Source organism: Poecile atricapillus, chromosome 35 (assembly GCF_030490865.1).
Source record: "Poecile atricapillus isolate bPoeAtr1 chromosome 35, bPoeAtr1.hap1, whole genome shotgun sequence".
Classification (NCBI taxonomy): Eukaryota; Metazoa; Chordata; class Aves; order Passeriformes; family Paridae; genus Poecile; species Poecile atricapillus.
In genome coordinates, this window is record NC_081283.1 from 1927928 (window position 1) to 1944259 (window position 16332).

The 16332-nt window shown below is 58.9% G+C and overlaps 1 protein-coding gene across 3 annotated transcripts in view; it reads right to left on the reverse strand.

Annotated features, from left to right (window-relative positions):
- LRP1 (LDL receptor related protein 1) overlaps positions 1 to 16332 on the reverse strand; it is a 90823-nt gene that overhangs the window by 47268 nt on the left and 27223 nt on the right. For all 3 annotated transcript variants that reach the window (XR_009280200.1, XM_058860999.1, XM_058860998.1), the window contains exons 7-10: positions 3803 to 3965; positions 2698 to 2920; positions 1891 to 2080; positions 119 to 262 (exon numbers count right to left, since the gene is read on the reverse strand). Coding sequence is in view for 2 of the 3 variants with exons in the window: in XM_058860999.1 (XP_058716982.1) it covers positions 119 to 262; positions 1891 to 2080; positions 2698 to 2920; positions 3803 to 3965 (720 nt within the window). In the remaining variant the exon portion in view is untranslated. The remainder of the gene's footprint in view (positions 1 to 118; positions 263 to 1890; positions 2081 to 2697; positions 2921 to 3802; positions 3966 to 16332) is intronic.

The following is a 16332-nucleotide window of genomic DNA, read 5'->3' on the forward strand; positions in this document are numbered from 1 at the left end:
GGACAGTGCCATGGGGGTGGCACGTGGCACTGGGGCAGCTGTGGGGTCTGCAGAGAGCGCAGAGCCCGTGGCTCCAGCCCCTCGCCCCCCACACTCCCCCAGGAAGGGCAGCACTCACTCTTGCAGGATTTCCCGTCGCTGCCCAGGCTGAAGCCGGAGCGGCAGCGGCAGGTCCGGCTCTTGTGGCTGTTCCCGAGCAGGCAGATGTCCGAGCAGCCCCCCGGCTTCCCAAACTGATCCGGCTCGCACGCGTGGCTCCGCACTGCAACACAGACAGGGGCTGCAGCAGCCAGGGACACGGCGGGGACGGGGACACAGCAGGGACACGGCGGGGACGGGGACACAGCAGGGATGGGGACACACGGAGGGGACAGGGACATGGGGGGGACAGGGACACAGTGGGGACAGGGATACAGTGGGGACAGGGATACAGTGGGGATGGGGACACAGCGGGGACACGAGGGGGACGGGGACACAGGGGGGACATGGGGGGGACAGGGACACAGCGGGGACGGTGACACAGCAGGGATGGGGACACACGGAGGGGACAGGGACATGGCGGGGACAGGGACACAGTGGGGACAGGGATACAGTGGGGACAGGGATACAATGGGGATGGGGACACAGGGGGGACAGGGACACACGGAGGGGACAGGGACATGGGGGGAAAGAGGCACAGGGGGGGACAAGGACACGGGGGGGACAGGGACAAGGCGGAGATGGGGACACAGGGGACAGGGAAACGGGGGGGACGGGGACACGGGGGGACAGGGACACAGCGGGGATGGGGACACAGTGGGGATGGGGACATGGGGGGGACAGGGACATGGGGGTGACAGGGACACAGGGGGACAGGGACACGGGGTGGGGGGACAGGGACACAGGGGGGACAGGGACACAACGGGGACAGGGACACAGAGCTGCAGCCACGGGGACATGGGGATGCCCTCATGGGTCCCCCCTGGCCTTTTGGGGGTTCATTCCTGCCAGGAGCTCCCGAGCGATGAGGGAAGAGCTGAGCACAGCACAAGACAGCACAGAGATGGGAAAGGACTTTCCCATGGGAAGAGAAGAAGCCAGCAGGTCCCAGCACACCACCACAGCCACACGGCCACACTGCCCCATCCTGCTGCACCGGCAGGACGAGCCTCGGGAGCGGGGACAGCCAGCACCACCCGGAGAGCCCCTTAATCACACTCCTTCCCTGCTTAGAAACCTCCTGATTAATTTTATATTCTGGAAAACGCCGAGCAGGCTGCAGACACTAAGAGGATTTTAAAGGAGTAAATTGATTAACTGCAGAAGGTGCTGGGGAGGCAGGGATGGATGCAGGGATGGATGCAGGGATGGATGCAGGGATGGATGCAGGGATGGATGCAGGGAGGGGTCAGCGCAGCACCGGAGCCTTTCAGCTCCCTGGAAATTCCTCGGTGCTTGGAAGCACCAGGTGAACGTGCTGGCAGTGGGCACAGAGAGTAAGAGGGACCATTAATATTTTAAGATTCCCCATCTGCTCCCACATCTCTGTACTCTCCGTGATCCATCAACCACGTGGCACAGCTCTCACAGGAAGAGACGCAGTGCTAGCAGGAAAAGGGGGCACCCCAGGATGTTCAGCAGCTCCCAGAAGCCTGGGAAGCAGGAATCCCAGAATCCTTGAGGTTGGAAAACACCTCCAACATCACCGAGCCCAACCTGTGACCAATCCTCACCTTATCAACCCAACCACAGCACTGACTGCCACATCCTTGGACACCCCCAGGGACGGGCACTCCACCATCTCCCTGAGCAGTCCCTTCCAATAGCTGACCATCTTTTCCATGGGAAAATTCTCCCTGAAATCCCACTCGAGCTGGGCTCAGAGCTGTTATTCCCGAGCCAGGCTCCCACCTGTGGGCTGGCGCCGCTGGTGGTAGATGTGCAGCGCTCCGCCCTTGTCCACGCGTGTCACCACCTGGTACTCGGTGCTGTTGAAGCGGTTGACGCGGATGACGCTGGTTTTCTGCTGGGCGTTGGCGTTGTCCGAGTTGGTGGCGTACAGGTAGTTCTCGAAGACGGTCAGCCCGTACAGGTGCTCGATCTGGAAGGTACCAGGTGTGTGGAGGCTAGCTTTGGAGCAAGCTGCAGGCCCCATGGCCTGCCAGCCCTGCCTGAGAAGCTAGCCTGGGAATTTCATGGGAGGATTCAAAACAATCCTCAAAGACAGAAAACAGCCTGCAGGTGCTGTTTGTCTGATTCCCGTGTTTTCCTTGCAGGAGAAAGTCAGGGGGTGGTGAACCCCACTGCCAATGATGGTAATGTAGCACTTTACTAACCAATAAGGGTTTCTTTTCTGTACTTTCCACGAACTAGTCTATATAGCATGGCTGTAGCAATAAACTAGAGATTCTCTCCTGTTCTGACTCCTTTGAGAGTCCGTGTCGTTCTTTCCGCCGTTCCCAATTAGAACGACACAGGTGGGCATCCACAAGGGATTTAGGAGTTGTGAGAGCCGGGCTCTGAGATGTGCAAAACCCCCGATGCCACCCAATGGCTCTTGGCCATCACTGGCCATCAGAGTGGTCTCATCTGCCAGTGGCACGAGGTCATCCTTGGCAGGACCACGCTCAGCACGTTCCTTGCTGGACTTTGCTAAAGCCACCACTGCAGACAGGACACCGAGCTCCCATCCCAACCCTGTCCCCCAAACCCACTCACCAGGATGCCCTGGATGATGGTGTGTCTGTTCTTGCCCTCGTAGTCCACCACCTCGATGTAGTCCAGGTAGGCATCAGCCCAGTACACCAGGCGGTTCACCAGGTCCAAGGTGATGCCGTGAGGGAAGACGATCTTGCTGTCCACCAGCTTGGTGCGGTTCTGCCCGTCCATGTCACAGCGCTCCACCTTGGGGATCTGCCCGTAGTCAGTGAAGAACACCTTGCTGTGAGAGAGGAGCAGAGGAGGGAGCTCAGAGGCAGGATGAGCTCTGGGAGAGGGAGGACATAGATGTGTGGATCCCCACGGGGATGACTGGGGTCAGGCACAGATCCCCTGGGAGATGTGTTGGTGTCACTGCAAGAGACCCACACGTGGGGTTGTTCATGTTCAAACACAACCTGAGGCAGCTGCCTGTGCATCCCAGAGCCGTCCTGCCCAGCTTCCCAACACAGCACAGCAGAGCCAGGGATCAGCACAGCCACCACAGAGCACAAGGGACTTAACCCAGTCACCTGTGGGGCTGTCTGCAGCAGCCCTGCTCGAGCCTGGAGTCTCTCTCCAGGATCCTCTGCCATATTTGTTTGTTTATATGAAATACTCCCGATTTTCTGCTCAATAACACCAGCTTTTTCCATCTGAGCCAGGAGGGAAGTGCCCATCAGGAAAGCAGCTGGTGAGGGAGGAATTTTCCTCTTTAGTGGTTTCTCTGCTCTGCCCACCGTGGCCTCGGCCACAGCAGCTTCCAGCTCCCGGGGGCTGGCAGCTGCCACGTGTGCCCTGAGCTGCTCCCATGACTCAGCATCCTGCCATCCCCATCCTCAGGGCTGGGCACACGGGCACGAGGGAGCTGCTCTGGCCGTGCACGGAGCCACCTCAGCTCCCAAAAGCTGGAGCAAAGCTGTGACCACGCTGCCTGGCACGAGCTGGAAGCAGCAGCTTATCCCAAGCTGAGCCGGGGGTGTCCCGCAGGACTGAGCCCTGCACAGCTGCTGCCAGGGCAGGCTGGGTGGGAAGTGTCCCTGCAGAGGGGGCTCAAAGAGGCACAGGAAACACCCCCTACCCCAGAGGGACAGGCCACCCTCGTCAATTGTCCCCCAGCACTCACCCCATGGCTGGGTCCAGCGCGATTCCCTTGGGATTGTACAGCTCCAGGTCCAGCAGCGTGACGCAGGTGTCCCCGTTTTTGTTGCAGACAAAGATCCTGTCATCAATGTCATCCACGAAGTAGAAGTTGCCCGTGAGCCAGTCGATGGCCATCTGCTCCACGTCTGGGCAGGGAGAGGGAGGGAGGGAGGGGGGTGAGGCAGGGAAGGACAGAGCCAGGAGCCCCCCGGGATCACAAACACCAACACAGCCAAGGAATGAGACCATTGGGGCCATGAACGCACTGGGAGCTGCACCCCTACCAAGCATCTGCCCTGGTCACCCCAGATGGAGCCACAGGGCACCCACAGCACCCACAGCACCCACGGCAACCCATCCTCTGCTCCCCAGGGAGACGGGACTTGCTGCCCCCAGACAAACCAGAGACATCACACACAACCAGGAGAGCGTCTGGTGTGCACACCAGGACAGCATCCTGCAGAAACCCTGGGAATTCATCCTGCAGAAACCCTGAGAATTCATCCTGCAGAAACCCTGAGAATTCATCCTGCAGAAACCCTGAGAGTTCATCCTGCAGAAACCCTAGGAATTCATCCTGCAGAAACCCTGGGAGTTCATCCCGCAGAAACCCTGAGAGTTCATCCTGCAGAAACCCTGGGAGTTGATCCTGCAGAAACCCTGAGAATTCATCCTGCAGAAACCCTGGGAGTTCATCCAGGAATACCTGGAGAAGCTCTGCAAGGTGGGTGCTGGAAAAGGGAGCAGGCAGCAGGGAAGGGGCTCCAGCAGCAGCAGCTGGACAGGACACGTGGCAGCTGCGGGGGCCAAGGGCAGATCCCGCTGGGCAAGGTGGGAGCAGAGCTAATCCCGAGCTGCAGGGACCAACCCTGGGGCCTGGAGCAGGTGAGAGACAGCACCTGGCACGCAGCGTGTGTGTATTTAATTAAACCAGTGAAAGCCTGTTCAATCGGATAAACCCAATGCTCCTGAATTCCTGCCTCGCCACCGGGTCAGTGCTCAGAGCTGCTCAGCCCCTCCTGTGCCCGCCAGGACAGAGGCTGGGCTGAGGGGCTGCAGCTCCCAGACAGCCCAAGGGCTTTGCAGGGCTGTCCTTTGGATTAGTGCCCCCCAAGAGCCCACACCCCCAACACTGCAGCCCCACAGCCAGCACAGCCAGGGCAGAGCAGGGACAGGGCACAGCAGCCCTGGTCAGAAGGACCCGGAGGTCAGAGGGGCACAGAGAGCACTGGGTGAAGGAGCAGGAATGGGGCACAGCAGCCTCCCAACCCCAGCAGGACCTGGACAGCCCTGAAGGAGCAGGGATGGGGCACAGCAGCCCCTCAGCCTGAGCAGTCTGTGGTCAGTGAGACCCAGAGAGCGCTGGAGGAGCAGGGATGGGGAACAGCAGCCCCCCAGCCTGAGTAGTCTGTGGTCAGTGAGACCCAGAGAGCACTGGAGGAAGGACCAGGGATGGGGCACAGCAGCCCCCCAGCCCCAGGACCCCAAAGTCAGTGAGACCCAGAGAGCGCTGGAGGAGCGGGAATGGGGAACAGCAGCCCCCCAGCCCCAGGACCCCAAGGTCAGTGAGACCCAGAGAGTGCTGGAGGAGCAGGGATGGGGAACAGCAGCCCCCCAGCCCCAGGACCCCAAGGTCAGTGAGACCCAGACTGCCCCAGTGGAGCAGGGCCAGACACCACTGAATTATTAACCAACACAGGAGCTCAGGAGGGAAAACATGAATCAAGCCAGGAGGTTTTGCAATGCCCCCACCCACCCTGCGGCCGAGTCCATCCACGCTGCCGGGCTGGGATGAGGCCATGGGATGAGCACACAGAGAGTTTGGGGTGCACAAACCCCAAGCCCCATCCCTGAATTACCCAGGCCAGCCCTGGGTGTCCCAGCCCTGGGGACGGGGATGGGGACACGCAGCCGGCGGTGATGCCGACAGTGACCCCCCCTCCGGAAGGGTGAGGCTGCAGCCACCACCCGGCGTGAGGCAGCTCGTAAAAACAAGTGGAAACATCCCGAGCCAAGGAATGAGCATCAACCCCAAACCGAGGCGAGCGCAGGGCTCCCAATGCTCTGCCCAATGCACCGGGGCTGGCACAGCGCTCGTGGGGCTCCTGATCCAGCCAGGACCCCCCTCACCCCAACTCCTGGGGTAAAAGGGGTTTGTGATGAGCAAAAAACACCTAAAAATGTACACTGAGGCACCAAGGGCCATGTTCTACCCCCGAGACTGAGTCCTGCTGTCACAACCAGCACCCACCGCCCTCCCCTGCTCCCCAGCCAGCATCCCCAAACCCCCCTGTGACGTGGGGAGGGGGCGGCAGGGCCCTGCCGGGGCGAGAAACACTTCAACGAAGGGATGTGCAAGAATTCCCCAAAAAAAGCAGGTCTTGGCTGGCGCCTGCGTGGCTGAGTCAGAGTCACAGGACCGGGGGAGCGATCCAAGCAGGGGCGGATGGGGAGCGTTGGCAGAACGGCTCAGGGGCCCTCGCCCCCCACCCACAGCCGCAGACCCCCGGATTCTCCTCCTCGAGGGGGTCCAACCCTCCCTGTCCCATCACCAGCGCCCCTTTCCCGTCGCTCTCCCTCCGAGCCGGAGCTGAGTCCAGCCCAACACTCCAAGAGGAATCCAAAGGGAAAACGGCCGAAACAATCCAGAGACTTCCAGCCCCACACTCCCCTCACACCCATCCTGCCACAGCCAGGGGAGCAGAGGGTCCTGGTCCAGCCGGGGGTCTCCGGACGGGCCCCAGCTCCGAGCAGGGCAGCACAGGGGGCTGGGGGTGACGCAAGCACTTGCTCCTCTCCCGGGCTGTATTTTTGCAGCTGGAAAGCATTACCCTCCTCAAAGGCTTTTGTTTTCCAGCTTTGCTCCTTCTCTCCCTGCTCAACATGCTCCCCTTTCCTTTGCAGGAATCACTTTTTATTTTTATTATTATTATTATTATTATTATCATCATTGTTATCATCATCATCACTATTATTATTATTATCATTATTATTGTTGTTGTTGTTATTATTATTATTATTATTATTTTCAGCTCTTTCTTGTAGCCTCAGCTAAACCTGGATTTCCTCTTGAACTTCTGGTGGAGGCTAATTTAGAAAATGTCTATTTTTAACCCCTGGCATTGGCCTGCAGAAACTTTACGCCCTCCTCCTTCTCAGTCTTTGGAGAGAGGAGGGGTGGGGGGCACAGAGTCTCCCCCTGGGTCCCCCACCCAGAATGGGTGCCCAGGGATGGTGCCACAGCCACCCCTGGCCATGAAAACACACCTTGGACCCATCTGAGGGGAGCAGCAGGGATGATCCTGTGCCCTGGAGGGGTGGTAGATGATTTCCATGGCGAATCCGAGGGGCAGAGACCACCCCCCTCCCTCCCAGAGCCCCCCACGGGTGCCTCTCCCCACCAATTCCCATCCTGGAATCAATCCTCCTCCTTGCTCAACCTCGGCGGGGCGTTGCGGGCGATTGCGACACGCCGAGCTCATTTCCCAAGATTTATTTATTTGAGAGCGTTTGGAAGGGAGCTGGTGGGGGCAGAGCGGGGAATGTCGGCTTTCCAAGGCTCTTCCTGGGAGAGGCAGCCAAAAAAACCTCACGGGGACGAGATCCAGCCCCACTCGGGGGGGAGGTGGCCTTGCCAGCACAGGGGGCAGATGGAGACAGGATGAAGGACGAGGGAGCACCGAGAACTTCATCAGAGTTGCTCAACACGGGCGGGTTGGCAACTTCAGCAAACCCCAAAACCCACCCGCACAGATGTTTCCTGGTTTCACACCCGCCACGGCCCGAGTGATCCCGACCGAGCTGTTCCTGAGGTCCCTGCCACAAAATCCTGTGTGTCACACCACGCTTGGATTTTCCCTTTTCACGGAATCCTGGAATGGTTTGGGTCACAAGGGGTCTTAAAGTTCATCCCATTTCACTTCCCTGCCATGGGCAGGGACACTTTCCACCAGCCCAGGTTGCTCCAAGCCCTGTCCAACCTGGATTGGGCACTTCCAGGGCTGGGGCAGCCACAGCTCCTCTGGGCACCCTGTGCCAGGGCTCCACCACCCTCACAGGGAGGAATTTCTTCCCAAAATCCCACCTAACCCTGCTCTGTGTCAGTGGGAAGCCATTCCCTATGTCCTGCTGGTCCCTGTCCCTCTCCTGGAGCCTCTCCAGGCTCTGGAAGAGGCTCTGAGCTCTCCCTGGAGCCCTCTCAGCCCCAGGTGAGCACTCCCAGCTCTCTCAGCCTGGCTCGGAGCATCTCAGCAGCCTCCTCTGGCCACATCCTTCTTCTGCTGGGACCCCAGAGCTCCAGCTGGGACGGTCCCACTTTGCCACAAGTGGGTCATGGACCCCACATTTCCCACAGGAGCTGCAGCCCGAGCTTCTCCCTCCCTTAACCCAGGCCACCCGATTTACCCCACTCCCGGCGAGGCACCGCAGGGCTGTGGGTTTTTTGGGGAAGGAGCTTTGCTGACCCAGCACATAACTTTGCTCTGCATGAATCAGTGGCTGTGCAGTCTGCAAACACATCAATTGTGGCCTGACAGGAGGAGGAAGGAAACACACAATCTTCCCTCGGATTAAACCAGGGATTTCGACAGTCCCCAAACAGCTGCGAGGGGGACGCAGCCGCTCAGCAGCTCGTCCACACTCCTGCACAGTTGAGTGAGGGAAAGGAGAAACCCCCTATATCCACGGAGGTTCAACAAGCTCAGGAACCAACACAGCAAAAAAATCCCTGAATTCCAGAATCCCTGAGGTTGGAAAAACCCTCCAGGACCATCGAGTCCAACCTGTGATCGATCCCTACCCGAGCCTTGAGTGCCACGTCCAGTTGTTCCTCAGACACCTCCAACAAGCTCAGGAACCAACACAGCAAAAAATCCCTGAATTCCAGAATCCCTGAGGTTGGAAAAACCCTCCAGGACCATCAAGTCCAAGCTGTGATCGATCCCTACCCGAGCCCTGAGTGCCACATCCAGTTGTTCCTCAGACACCTCCAGGGATGGGCACTCCAGCACCTCCCTGAGCAGCTCCTTCCAATGCCTGACAACCCTTTCCATGAAGAAATTCCTCCTGAAATGTGTGGATGTGGCACCTGGGGACATGTTTCAGCAATGACCTTTCACTGCTGGGTTAATGAGGGTCTCAGAGGGCTTTTCCAACCTTAATAATTCCACTTAATAACTCCACTTGCCAGCTACCCCTCAAGGGAGCAGTCCCAGGAGAGCAGGACAGGGATGGTGGGCAGGAGAGCTCCCAGCTCTGCTTGAAGCAGCCAGAAACACCACTGGGCACGGAGCTCTGCCACCAAATCCTTGTTCCCATTCTGCTGAGGAGCATTTCCCCCCTTGCCCCAGCACGTGGGACAGAGAACAGAGATGGAGCGACCTCCGCTGCCAACATCTGCCTTTAAATAAAAAACAATAAAGAAATAAAGAATAAATAAAGAATATCCATGTCCACATCACACATCTACTGCAACAGCCAATTCTTGCTTCCCCAGGGTGAGGCAGCCCTGACACAAACCCCAGTGAGGCACTGGGAGAGCTGTGGAGACCGTGCTTCACATCCCTAACCCATCCACGGAGATCCCTCCGGAGAGCAGCGGACACCGCGTCCATCCCCTGCTCCGGGCACAACTCACCCCGTGGGGCCAGCAGGGCTTGTGGCCAGCTTGCCACCCAGCGAGAGGCCCTGGTGGCCGCCCCACGAGCCACCCCAGGCGCCCGGAGCCGCCGGCACGCGGCCTCGGCGCAAACACAGCTTGGAAAAGTCGCCGAATGTTTCGGCTCAGAAACGCCGGCGGCGGCGCAGGAACGGAGGCTCGTCAGGAATGCGCTCCCCAGGGCTGCTCAAATACATCGGTTTCCTACTTTCCTTTTTATAGGGAATGATCCGTTTGATACATTTACATAATACCATAATCTGGAGGAATTTCTGTCTCTTCCCTCTACAGACATCCTCTCCCCGGGAGAACAAGACCGTCTCTGTGACGGCACCGCGCTCTGTGGATAAACACTGCTCCTGGGGACAATTTTCCTTAATTAGAAGTATGTTAACAAAGACAAACTCCCGCCCCAAAGGGCACAGGACGGCCGGACAGACGCCCCGTGGCCCTGAGGGTCCAGCACGGCCCCCCTGCTCCCAGGAACAGCCAACTCCTTGTGTCAGAGCAGGGCAGGAGAGGACGGCCACCGCCACACACGGCCACAGCCGTCACGTCAGCCTCGTTCCCTCAGCAAACCAGGCTCAAAAATAAATAAATTCACCCCCCTCTCTCTCTGCTAAGATGTTTCGCTGCGAGGAGGAACCGCTGGGTGGAAGGCGGTGGCCCGCGGCCAGGATGTCTGACTCGGCTCTGGGATGGATCCCGAGGCTCTGAGCGCATTCACGCCCGCCCTGCACAAGCCAAACGTTCCTCGGGGTGACACGGCAGCCCCCACGGAGGGACATCCCAGCCTGGGGACAGGCTGGGGAATGGCAGATGATGGAGCACTGCCCTTCTGCAGGGAGCCCTGGGATCCCCAGTGCAGCACCACGGCTGCATCTGAACAGGGAACCGTGTCCAAGGGGTCACCAGCACCTCTCCAGCCCCTCACTGTCCCCCAAATTTGCCTCCTCTTCTGCCCCAGTGCAGCACCACGGCTGCATCTGAACAGGGAACCGTGTCCAAGCAGCCACTGGCACCTCCCCAGCCCCTCACTGTCACCACCTCCAGCTCCCCAGGGTGGGGACATCCCAAATTTGCCTCCTCTTCTGCCCCAGTGCAGCACCATGGTTGCACCTGAACAGGGAACTGTGTCCAAACAGTCACTGGCACTTCTCCAGCCCCTCACTGTCCCCCAAACTTGCCTCCCCTTCTGCCCCAGTGCAGCACCACGGCTGCATCTGAAGTGGAACTGTGTCCAAGCAGTCACTGGCACTTCTCCAGCCCCTCACTGACACCCTCTCCACCTCCCCAGGGTGAGGACACCCCAAACTTTCACTCCTCCCCATGTCCTGGCTCAACCCTGCAGCATCCCTGCAGAGCCTGGCGGAGGCACCGGAGGTGGGAAGAGCAGGAACAAGGATGGAACGAGCTCCAGGCTGCGTGGAGGGCAGCCAAGGGACCACTAATTACTCTGCCTTAATGAGACCATTCCATGGGCACAAATATTCCAGAGAGGCCGAGGGAGGGACGGGGCACTTGGCTTCCTTCTGGGTGAGAGGAGAGAGACACAGGCTCGACAGGAACCCGGGCACCGGCACTGGGGTGATCTGGGGGCAGAGGGGATGAGAAAGCAGAAATGGGGCCAGCGTGGGCAGGAAGGGTCCTGAGTGGCTCCTGCAGTGAGCCTGGCATGAGGCAGTGCAGGACAGACACACAGATGTGTGCTGGGACAGACAGATGTGTGCTGGGGCACTCTGAGGTCTGTGTGAAATCAAACCCATCCCTGGGCAGGAGCATCCTGATGCCTCAGGACATTCATGTCACCCTTTTGTCTCCAGCAATGTGGGAATGCAGCTCACCCCTGCCACCACAGCCTGGTGAAGGGGCTCTCAGTCCCCTTGGGGGATTTATTTCTGTTCCTTATGAGGGGAAACACCAGGTAAGGGGAGTCAGAGGTGCTGGGCAGAGCCACAGCAGGGTCCTGACTGTCAGATCTTCGTTAACAGACTGATTAAAATCACCATTGTGATGTCACACAATGAGCTGGTGTGAGTACATGGCTGCAGACACGGTCCCCAGTTCCTGTTTCCTCTATCCCCTGCTCCCTCCAGCTCCTGCTCTCCTTCATCCCCTGCTTCCACCCAATCCCTGCTTTCCTGTTTGGTCCCTGCTCTGTCCAACCCCTGCTCCCATCCATCCCCAGCTCTCCCCATTCCTTGTTCTGTCCAACCCCTTCTCCCCTCCAGTCCCTGCTCCCCTCCATCCTGGTCCCTACTCTCCCCATTCCTTGTTCTGTCCAGCCCCTGCTCCCATCCATCCCCTGTTCTCCCCATTCCTTGTTCTGTCCAACCCCTTCTCCCCTCCATCCCCTGCTCTCCCCTACCCTGTTTACCCCCATGTCCTGCTCCCCTTTACCCCCTGCTCTCCCCATCCCCTGCTCTCCCCATCCCCTGCTCTCCCCATCCCCTGCTCTCCCCATCCCCTGCTCTCCCCATCCCCTGCTCCCCTCCAGTCCCTGCTCTGTCCAACCCCTGCTCCCCTCCAGTCCCTGCTCTCCCCATCCCCTGCTCTCCCCATCCCCTGCTCCCCTCCAGTCCCTGCTCTCCCCAGTCCCTGCTCTGTCCAACCCCTGCTCTCCCCATCCCCTGCTCTCCCCATCCCCTGCTCTCCCCATCCCCTGCTCTCCCCATCCCCTGCTCTCCCCATCCCCTGCTTTCCCCATCCCCTGCTCTCCCCAGTCCCTGCTCTCCCCATCCCCTGCTCTCCCCATCCCCTGCTCTCCCCAGTCCCTGCTCCCCTCCATCCTGGTCCCTGCTCTCCCCTACCCCCCGTTTCCCCCCATGTCCTGCTCCCCTTTACCCCCTGCTCCCCTTTATCCCCTGCTCTCCCCCATCCCCTGCTCTCCCCCAGCTCCCACTTCCCTTCCTCGCTTCAACAAGAACAGCCATAAACAGTTAAAAAAAAAAACAACCCAACAGAAAGGAACCAGGAGATGAAGTTACCAATCATCCCCCTCTCCTGCCAAGTGAGTTCACGTCGGAGCCTCTTTCTTGGCCAGGATGAGGCAGCAAGGAAGAAAAATAGCTTTCCATGCAAAGTGGGGGAAGAAATGTACTTGGATTCCTCTGCAGAGCAACATGGCCCTGAAATCAATCTGTCCCAGCACCCACAGCTCCTGTGCCCGCTGGCACCGGGACAGGACACTGCGAGTGACACTGAAATGGAGTCAATGAAAACACCCCCCGAGCCGGGCGGGCTGGGATTGATGCTGCCCAGGAAGGTGTTTTAATGCTGGCCAGATTGCTGGCATTTAGGGTTTATAATGCACTCGGGATCAAATGTCCTGATATTTCAAACCCCTTCCCGGGGGCTTGTTTTATAAAGGAAAACAACAAACCTTAAACCGAGAAATAATAAATCATTGCACCTCTGTAGCCTTTTCTCAGCAGCCACACATGGATCCTGCTGAGCTGCAGAATTCCTGCCTGCTCTGACTGGGAAAGAGCAGTGCTGGGACTGGGATGGAGCAGTGCTGGACTGGGAAGGAGCAGGGCTGGACTGGGATGGAGCAGTGCTGGGATTGGGAGAGCAGTGCTGGACTGGGATGGAGCAGTGCTGGACTGGGATGGAGCAGTGCTGGGATTGGGAGAGCAGTGCTGGGATTGGGAGAGCAGTGCTGGACTGGGAGAGCAGTGCTGGACTGGGAGAGCAGTGCTGAACTGGGAAGGAGCAGTGCTGGACTGGGATTGAGCAGTGCTGGACTGGGAAGGAGCAGGGCTGAACTGGGATGGAGCAGGGCTGGACTGGGAAGGAGCAGTTCTGGACTGGGATGGAGCAGTGCTGGGACTGGGAAGGAGCAGTGCTGGACTGGGATTGAGCAGTGCTGGACTGGGATGGAGCAGTGCTGGGACTGGGAGAGCAGTGCTGAACTGGGAAGGAGCAGTGCTGGGACTGGGATGGAGCAGTGCTGAACTGGGATTGGGAGAGTAGTGCTGGACTGGGAAGGAGCAGTGCTGGACTGGGAAGGAGCAGTGTTGGACTGGGATGGAGCAGTGCTGAACTGGGAAGGAGCAGTGCTGAACTGGGAAGGAGCAGTGCTGAACTGGGATGGAGCAGGGCTGGACTGGGAAGGAGCAGTGCTGAACTGGGAAGGAGCAGCACCAGAGCTGGGATGGAGCAGTGCTGAACTGGGAAGGAGCGGTGCTGGACTGGGAGAGCAGTGCTGAACTGGGAAGGAGCGGTGCTGGACTGGGATGGAGCAGTGTTGGGACTGGAATGAAGCAGTGCTGGCTCCAGGCACCTGCCAGTGCAATAAATGCATTCCCTGGCATCACCAAGTTCCCAGTTCTGACCATGCAAAAAACCACGGAAAAGGGGAAAAAGAAAGCGAAAGAGCTTGAGGAGGGGAGGAGAGGGGAGGGGAAGGGAGAGGGGAGCCACCCCAAGAGCCACAGGGAAGCCCAGTGCCCTGGCTCCTGACACATTCCCCAGTATTTTTCCACAGTCCAAGCAAAGGACTCCTGCGTTCCCCTGGAAGCCGAGTGTCACCCGATCACAGCGCACCGGAGACGGGGATTTAACACCGCTGTCATCGCCGCTGTGCTGCCAGGGCTGACCGGCACAGCCTTGGGCTGCTGCCAGCTAAAGGTGGCCTCCAGAGGATGGTCCTGGCCTCCGTGCACGCTCCCGGGAGCTGTTCCCACCTCCTGGTGTCACCTCTAGGGGACTGGGACACGAATCTGATGGAAGGAGGCACAAATCCCCCACCACAGCTGCTTCCTTCGGTGTCCCAGCCCCGGGACCGTGGCTGAGCAATGAGGATTGCTCAAGGATGTGATCCCTGACCAACGGCCCCAGGATGGGGGGACAAGGCCAGCAGGATAAGCTGGGAGAGCTGGGGGAGCAGAGGGCTCTGGCTGGGACACGGGAAGCAGCAGCACAAGAGCCCAGCAACAGATTTTAATTATTATTTTTTAGTGCTCTGTTTGGCTCTGAAATTCCTTGGAAGCCCAACTCCAAACAAACAAGGACATTGTCTGGGGAAACACGTGGAGGCTGGAATCTGCTTGAGAAAACCCACGGGATCACAAAGTCCCCGGAGGTCAAGGATCTGCCACGCAGCACAGACGGTCCAAGGGGAGCTGTGACAGCCCTGCCCCACCCCCCAGCTGTCCCCTGCCCCACAGAGGGGCTCAGGGATGATGAGGGGCTCACCCTGAGCCCCCTGAGCACAGGCACGTGCCTCCATCCTTGAGCTCGATGCCTGCCAGGATCCTCCCGGCCAGGAACACTGCGGGATTGTCACAGGGAGCGGAGGAGAGGGACAGCGGGATGGGAGGAAGGATAAGACAAGCTCCTCTTGTTACAATTCAGTGCTGGCAGGAAGGACGAGCCCTTCCCGTGCCATCGCTGGTGCCTCATCCTCATCACGGGGGTGAGCACCGAGGGACACCGGGCTCCCGGGGCTGGCAGGACGGTGCCACTTCCAAGGTGCCTGTGGAGATGGGGACAGGCTGGACCCCTGCCCAGTGAGGGACCACATCATCCCACCTGTCCTGGCACCAAGCCCCACACATCCCCAGAGCCCCCCTGCCCACTCTGACCGATGGCAGAGAGAAATTATTCAATTCCAACACGAAGCAGGAATTTTTGTAAGAGAAATGGATGGAAAGCTTCACCAGCCTTTGATTTTTAGTGTGTCCCCGGAAGAAGACCTGGGGGTAGGGAACCAGCCAGCTCAGATCAACTGAGAAAATCAGTGCCTGTGACAAATATCCACGGGCAGCGAGGTGGGAGCCGAGGGGGCGGCGCTGCAGGAAGCGCCGCAGCTCCCGAGCCTGCGGAGAGCAAAAAGCTTTGGGAGTGTAAGGACCAGGGGAACAGCAAAGCTCTGAGGACAGCGGGTCGTGCCAAGGGCTGTTAACAGCCATCATTTAACACATCTCCCACATCACAAGTGGCAGTAATCTCTGCAGGAGCCGAGCAGGACAGGGAGGCAGGGGAGCCAGGCTGTGGCACCGAGCATCCCAGGTCTTCCCTGGGAGCTGGAGCTGCTGATTTCCAGCCCCTCAGCATCAATCTCCCCCCATCAGATGCCCCAGGGAGGCCCCGTTCCTGCTGGGGGAAGATAATGCCAGAAAGAAGCAAATAAAGAGGGGAAGCACTAATTGGATTCGTGGGTCTCGCCAGTGTCCTGCTGGAGAGTGACATTATCTCTTCATCCCGACCCCCAGCACCCGACTCAGAGCTGGGGGAATTCACTCCTCCACTTCCTTTGTGCTGATGATCCAGCCTGGCTCTGAGGGAGCCTTCGGAGAGAGGCACAGGAAACAGAGACCCCCTAAATCCCAGAGACCCCTAAATCCCAGAGACCCCTAAATCCCGGAGACCTCTAAACCCCAAAGACCCTGTAAATCCCAGAGACCTCCTAAATCCCAGAGACCCCCTAAATCCCAGAGACCCCTAAACCCCAGAGACCCTGTAAATCCCAGAGACCCCCTAAATCCCAGAGACCCCCTAAACCCCAGAGACCCTGTAAATCCCAGAGACCCCCTAAATCCCAGAGACCCCTAAATCTCAGAGACCCCTAAATCCCAGGGTCTCCCTAAATCCCAGAGACCTCTAAACCCCAAAGACCCTGTAAATCCCAGAGACCCCCTAAATCCCAGAGACTCCTAAATCCCAGGGACCCCTAAACCCCAGAGACCCCCTAAATCCCAGAGACCCCCTAAATCCCAGAGACCCCTAAATCCCAGAGACCCCTAAATCCCAGAGACCCCCTAAACCCCAGAGACCCCCTAAATCCAGAGAGAGGAGTGGGAGGCCAAGCCCTTGTCCTGCCCGACTCCGATATCGCCTGTGAGAGCAAAGGG